This window comes from Gekko japonicus, unplaced genomic scaffold (genome assembly GCF_001447785.1).
Source record: "Gekko japonicus isolate JY-2015 unplaced genomic scaffold, Gekko_japonicus_V1.1 scaffold2109, whole genome shotgun sequence".
Classification (NCBI taxonomy): Eukaryota; Metazoa; Chordata; class Lepidosauria; order Squamata; family Gekkonidae; genus Gekko; species Gekko japonicus.
In genome coordinates this window covers 97,689-104,667 of record NW_015171567.1, presented here as the reverse complement: position 1 = coordinate 104,667, position 6,979 = coordinate 97,689, and the positions used below count along the sequence as shown (strand labels likewise).

Sequence of the window (6,979 nt, the reverse complement as noted above, 5' to 3'; positions counted from 1 at the left end):
CCCCCCCGCCGCTCCTGCCTCCTACCACTCATCCCCCTTCCTTCCCCCCCGCGGAGCCACCCAACCGCCCCCTCTCTTCTGCCCCCCTCCTCTCTCCAGCCGGCTCCCTGATCCAGGAGCTGCTGCAGCTGATGGGAAGCAGCCGCCGGCTGACCCGGCCCATGCTCCACCTGCTGCTGGTGCCCCACCTGACGGAGCTGAGCCTGCGCACCTGTCCCCACCTGGTCAGCACCGCCATCGCACAGATCATCTCCGTGCGCTGCCTCCCTGGGCCAGGAGCTGCTGCAGCTGATGGGAAGCAGCCGCCGGCTGACCCGGCCCATGCTCCACCTGCTGCTGGTGCCCCACCTGACGGAGCTGAGCCTGCGCACCTGTCCCCACCTGGTCAGCACCGCCATCGCACAGATCATCTCCGTGCGCTGCAAGGTGAGTTGGGAGTGGAGGAGTGGGAGGAGGGCTGGCTGGACCCCTCTTGCTGTCTCTCCAGGGCAGTCCCCGGTGCTTGTGGCTTGGCTCGCTTGCTTGACACCCCTGGATCGCTCAGCTGTGTGTGCACTTTGCCGTCTCTTGGGGGGAGTCAACTTTCCGGCTGCTTTCAGCTCTTTCTTCGTGTCCCAAAGGCTTGCTGCTTGGACCCTCGAGCGGGAGGGGGGGGGTTGGCCTGGGAGATGGAAAATCAGAAGGGGAAGAGGAGCCATGAGGCACAGCTACCGCGGTGGCCCTGCACACCTTCCTCAAGTTTCTCTGTCCACTCCTCCTTTCTCGGGTGTTTCCCACTTGGCCCTCCTGAGGAGGCCAAGCCCAGGGATGTGTAAATGGGAGGCACTTCCTGGTTTGCACAGTTCCGTCTTTCAGGCTTTTCAGAAGCTGCCTGTGTGGAGAAGGGCTTCGTTGCACTCCTCAGGTGCTGAGCCGGGCGTCCGTCTCATGTTCTTCTGTTGCACACGCATCGTGCCCCCCTCCCAATAGATAAACGTTGCATTTCTTCACTGACGCTGCCTCTCTGCCTTCCCTTCCCGGTGCCTGGGCAGAGCCTGTCCTCCCTGGATCTCCACGGCTGCAGCCGGATCCCCTCGGCCATCCTGGTGGACCTGCTGGAAGGCCTGCCGAGCCTCACCAAGCTGAGCCTGTCCGAAACGCAGAGCGACACCCGGGTCCTGTCGGCCGTGGGCAGCACCTGCAGGCGCCTCCGCGAGCTGGCCGTCTCGAACTGCAAGCGGCTCTCCGCGGCCTCCCTCCTCCACCTGGCCTACGATCCCTGCGCAGGGTCCTTCTGCTGCCCGAGGCTGCAGGCGCTCTGGGCGGAAGGGCTGGAGCCTCCCACGGGCAGCCAGGTCTTGGTCCGGGCTCTCGCCTTCCTGCTGCTGGCTCTGCCCGGCCTGAGGTCCTTGGGCCATCGCCTGGCCTCCGAGGCGGTTGCTCTGATCCACGCCCAGCAGTTTGACGGGGCTCAGCTTGCCCCGGGGTTTCCCTCCCTGGAGGAGCTGGTGGGGGGCAGGGGGCCCGCCCACGTAGCCCAGGAGCCCTGCAGGGCCACGCTGCCCCTCAAGTGCCTGGCCGAGGTGAGGGAGCCCCTCTTGCCTGCTGTCGCTGCCACGTGTCCAGACTTGGAGGAGGTGGTGGTGGTGCTCCTGGACGACAGCCCCAGGTTGGGTCACGGATTCCGGTCGTGGAAGACCCTCACCCGCCTGACTCTGGATTGCGAGGAAAACACTAGCCTGGGGGAGCTCGTGCGGGAGATGGCGGGCCTTGGGGCGCAGCTCCACTCCCTCTCACTGGGCGGCTTCTCCTTGGAAGAGGAGGCGACCTTCCACGCGCTGCTGAGCTGCTGCCCGGCTCTCCGGACATTCAGCGCTTCCCTCACGCCTCCAGTGGCCTGGGGGGCCGAGGGGCGGCAGCCAGCTGGTGAGGCCTTGCAGGGGGCTGCCAGCCTCAGGCCTCTGGAACTCCCCCAGCTACGGGCTTTCAGCCTGCTCCTCGCCCCCTGTGACTCCTCCTCGCCTCCCCCCAAGGCCGTGGTGATGCAGGCGAGCCTCGTGTCCCTGCTGCGGGGCTCCCCCCGCCTGGAAACCTTGGCCGTGGTCTGCCTGCCATTCTCCTTGGACGAGGTCTTTGCGGGGGTGCTGGAGCCCCCGGGGGCAGCCCTGAGGCACCTGCAGAGGCTCTCGCTGTCCCAGAGCGACATCTCTCCCAGCACCATCCACCGGCTGCTGGCTTCAGACAACCAGCTGAGCCATATCGGCCTGGAGGGCTGCCCGGGCATCCACCGCCGGCACCACTCAGAGTTGCTCCGGGTGGTCAGTCAGCAGGGCCTGGACGTGGACATCACCTGGGACTGAGAAGGCCGCCTGCCTGACCTGTCTCACCTCTGGGCGGAGGGGCAACTCCACTCTTTGGGCCCGGGCCCAGGTTGCTGCAGGTGGTTTCTCTTGAGGACCAAATGTGGGGCTCAAACTACCACAGTGGAATGAAGAAGAAAAAACTGGATTTATTCCCCATGCCCTTCGCTCGGAGCCTCAGAGCAGCTGACAAACTCCTTTCCCTCCCCACAACAGACACCCTGGGAGGTCGGTGGGGCCGAGAGAGCTCTGACAGAAACTGCTCTTTTTCAAGAACAGCTCTGACAGAACTACGGCTTGCCCAAGGTCATCCAGCAGCTGTGAGTGGAGAGGTGGGGAATCAAACCCGGTCCTCCCAGATCAGAGTCCGTGCACTTAGCCACTACACCAAACTGGCTCTCTGAAGGATGAGATGGCGTGGTTGGATTACTTTAAAGTAAACCAAAGTTAAAGTAATCCAACCAAAGATAACCTGGAAACTGTAACTGGTAGGCCTACTACTGTCTGGGGTGAGCCGCAGGGGACATATGTTGTCCGTTTTGAAACAGCCACATTGGCTGATGTTCTGTTTCAAAGTTCAAGGTGCTGGTTGTGATCTTTGAAGCCCTTCACCGCTTGGGGGCCCACCTATCCGATGGACAGTCTCTTTCCATGTATCTGGATGGCAACTACAGTTACCAGGAAGCCTTCTGTTGGATACCCCATCACTTTGAGGGGGGGGGCGTCTGGTGTCGACCAGAGCCCAGGGGGCCTTTTCCATCGTGGCTCCGGCTCTGGAGGGGGGGGGGCTCCCTGAAGAGGTGAAGGGGAGGCTCCCTCTTGATCTTCAGGAGGCCCAGCCAGGCCTGCCTCTTTGCAGGGGGGAGGGTTTTTTTGAATGGCAGGTATTTTTTAAAAGAGGGAGGGGGGGAGATTTGGGAATTGCCACTTTATCGTTGGTTTTTAGGTGGGGATATTTTTACTATTATCGTAAGCCGCCTTGAACCAAGAGGAAAGGTGGGATATAGAAATGTTTTAATAAATAAAATAAATGAATAAAAATAAATCCTCCCAGATTAATCATTGGTTTTGATTGGGGTACAAGCCCCAGTGCTTCATGACAAGCCTATGAATGTGACACCCCTGGAATTCAACGGCATCCCCCAGGAGGTTTTGGTGAGCGGCCTGGCTCAGTGCAGGTGTGACAAGAGTGTGTTTGTCCGTCCCCCCCCCGCGCGTCACGCCTGGCCACAGAAGAGAGAGCACTGCCCAGTGGCCCTACCCACTGCAGCGGGAGGCCGCCGTCCTGGGCCACCGCCTCTTCTGCATGCTTATTGGTGACCTGGAAGCGGGGACGGGGGGAGTCCTCGTCCTGGGCCCCCGCCTCTTCCGCATGCTTATCGGTGACCTGGAAGGGGGGGCGGGGGGGGGGAGTCCTCAAGAAGTCTGCAGGTAACACAGCTGGGGCCGGGGGGGGGCAGGTTAGCTAGCACCACAGCAGAGAGAAAGGTCATTCAGAATGGCCTTGCCAAGCCAACAACATGGAATTCAGCAGAGGCAGAGGGTTTGCCAGTAGGCCAAAAGAATCAAATGCTGAGGGCGTATACAATGGGGGACATGTTCCTTGGCATGTGGAAAGGGACTACAGCGGATCACAAGAGGAACGAGAGTCAGCAGTGTGAAGCTGCAGCAAAAGAAGCAGATGCAATACTAGGCTGCCTTAGCAGAGGAATGGTATCCAAACCACGAGGAGCAGGCGTTCCACTCCCATCTGTACAAGTCCAATCTCTTCTGGAGTTGGGTAAATTCTAATTCCCATCCCTAATTCCCCTCCCCCCCCCCCCCGAGAGGATACGAGGCTCCTGCCATAAATCTACACAATGGGAGTTTCGTGCAAATGTGCCACAAGCAACAGGAATGTTTAGATATAAAAAAAATTGATGTTCTAAGTATGTTTCCTGTTGTGGCACCAACCTCTCCCTCAGCAAGGGCTGGAGGCTGCTGTGGCCCCACCCCAGAAAGGGATGGGCCCACTTCCAGGTGGCCCCGGGGATGCTGAAATCGTGAGCGGTGGCTCAGTGGAGGCCCCTGGGGTGGTTGAGTGCGCGGACTCTAATCTGGGAGAACCAGGTTTGATTCCCCACTCCTCTACTTGCAGCTGCTGGATGACCTTGGGCGAGCCCTAGTTCTGATAAGTACCAAAAAACAAGAAAACACTGTGATAAAAATAACATTTAATAATTCATGTGAACATCAATATGTATATCTATTCAAACATGACAATTTCGCTTAGGAAATTCTGACATATTTAAGGGAAAGCCCAACATCATGATATCCTCCATGAGCACCTGGTTTTATACTCATTTCATTAGTCTTCTTCAGGAGTAATCCTCTAAGGTTGAAAGGTGTACACCTCTTGATACAGCTTAACTTCTTTTGAATGCAGTTTAACTTCTTTTTTACTGTCTTGCAATTATTACAGCTGAAATTCTTTTCCAAAACATCTTCCAGTTCCATTAGGAGCAAGCCAGTTTAATTTCTAGAAGTAGCAGCCAGTCCACTATTTTTATCTGGCTAGAATCCTTTTTATACTCAAATTGGCTAACAATTGCTTTCTCTCTCATGTAGCTGGCTCAGTTGCTCTCAGGATGGGAGTAGCGTCTCAGTCATCTTTTCTGTCTGGCTGGAATGAAATGAGTATAAAACTGGGTGCTCATGGAAGATATGTTGGACTTTTCCTTGAATATGTCAGAATTTCCTAAGCGAAATTGTCATGTTTGAATAGATATACATATTGATGTTCACATGAATTATTAAATGTTATCTTGTTTTTTGGTATGTACCTAAAACTGTGATCCCTTCCTTGTACTCATAGTTCTGATAAGAGCTGTCCTTGAAAAAGAGCAGTTTCTCTCAGAGCTCTCTCAGCCTCACCTACCTCTCAGGGTGCCTGTTGTGGGGAAGGGGAAGGAGTTTGTAAGCCCCTCTGAGACTCCCTTGGGTAGAGAAGGGTGGGGTATAAACCCAATCTCTTCTCCTCCTTGTCTGCAGGGTAAAAGGCACACCCAGGAGGGCTATGGCCCCTTAGGCCCTAGGGAGCCGGGGCCTACTAAAAGGCTGGGGAATTGGCTGGAGCTCGAGTGGCAGGAAACTGGTGCTGAATCAGACAAAATGTACATTATGGCCCCTCTGAAGGCCCGTCACCGTCCACCAAAGGAGGGCTGCTGTTGCCTGGACAGACGCTCAACCAGCAAGGTCACTTTTGGGTGTGTCCGGGCCTGCTGTCAACAAGGCCAATCCCAGTTTAGGCTTCAGCAACTTTTTATTCTTCACCAAGAAAGTGTCTCTTTTCCAGTCCCGCTTAGATGCCAAGTCTGAAGGTCGATCCGATGCTGAAGGCCCCAGTGGGGATCTCGACGGAGATCTTTGGCTAATTTCAGATGGGTTTCCCTGACGTCAACAGACTGCTTTGCGCTGCGAAGGCCCCTTTCTGTCTACTGGACCCCTGCGTCGCCTGTCCTGGCAGTTAAAATAATGCCCGGAGAAGGTGCTAAAACTTCTGGAGATCACTAATAGGTCCCTAATACAGGAGTAGTTTCCTTAGCATTCAAAAGAAACCACCGTGAGGCCTGTCTTGAGGCAAAGAGGCCTGTGGGCCATTATCAGCTCTGAGGCCAGTCACCCCCTCCCTGGGCAAGCGGTCGGGCGGGTTGCTGGTGTTTATCTTCAACCACTGCCCTTGGCTTCGGGCCCGGATCTGGGATTGCAGCAACACTGTGAATTATCTCCAGCTAGGACTGGATAAAGATACTCTGTTCCTGTTGATATCACTAGACTTCACATTTGATAACATTAAACATGATGTTTCCGTGTACTGACTGCAATCAATGTCTGGGGTCAAAGGGACAGTAATTCTAACAACATAAGAGAAGCCAATGTTGGATCAGGCCAATGGCCCATCTAGTCCAACACTCTGTCACACAGTGGCCAAAAATTCCAGGTGCCGTCAGGAGGTCCAGCAGTGGGGCCAGGACACCAGAAGCCCTCCCACTGTCCCCCCAAGCACCAAGAATACAGAGCATGACTTTCCCCAGTCTGCGAGTTCCTATTTATGCCTTGAGGCTAATAGCCACTGATGGACTTCTGCTCCATCTAATTCCCTCTTGAAGATGTCCATGTTTGTAACCACCTCCTGTGGCAGTGAATTCCAAGTATTAATCACTCTTTTGGTGAAGAAGTACTTCTTTTTATCTGTTCTAACCCGAAAGCTCAGCGATTTCATGGAGTGCCCACAAGTTCTTTTGTGAGAAAGGGAGAAAAGTACTTCTTTCTCAACTTGCTCTATCCCATGCATAATCTTAGAAACCTCAATCATGTCACCCCTCAGCCGTCATTTCTCCAAGCTAAAGAGCCCCAAGCGCTTTAACCTTTCCTCATAGGGAAAGTGTTCCAACCCTTTGATCATTCTAGTTGCCCCTATCTGCACTTTTTCCAATGCTATAATATCCTTTTTGAGTTGTGGTGACCAGAACTGTACACAGTACTCCAAATGAGGATGTACCATCAATTTATACGGAGGCATTATGATACTGGCTGATTTGTTTTCAATTCCCTTCCTAATAATCCCCAGCATAGTGTTGGCCTTTTTTTATTGCAGTCAC

The 6,979-nt window shown here is 55.1% G+C and overlaps 1 protein-coding gene across 1 annotated transcript in view; it reads left to right on the top strand.

Annotated features, from left to right (window-relative positions):
- Positions 1–2,542, top strand: part of LOC107117629 — an 18,830-nt gene extending 16,288 nt beyond the window's left edge. The window contains exons 2-3 of the mRNA XM_015419779.1: positions 230–426; positions 1,032–2,542. Coding sequence (XP_015275265.1) covers positions 230–426; positions 1,032–2,339 — 1,505 coding nt within the window. The 3' untranslated portion in view covers positions 2,340–2,542. The remainder of the gene's footprint in view (positions 1–229; positions 427–1,031) is intronic.
- Positions 2,543–6,979: the final 4,437 nt, after the last annotated feature.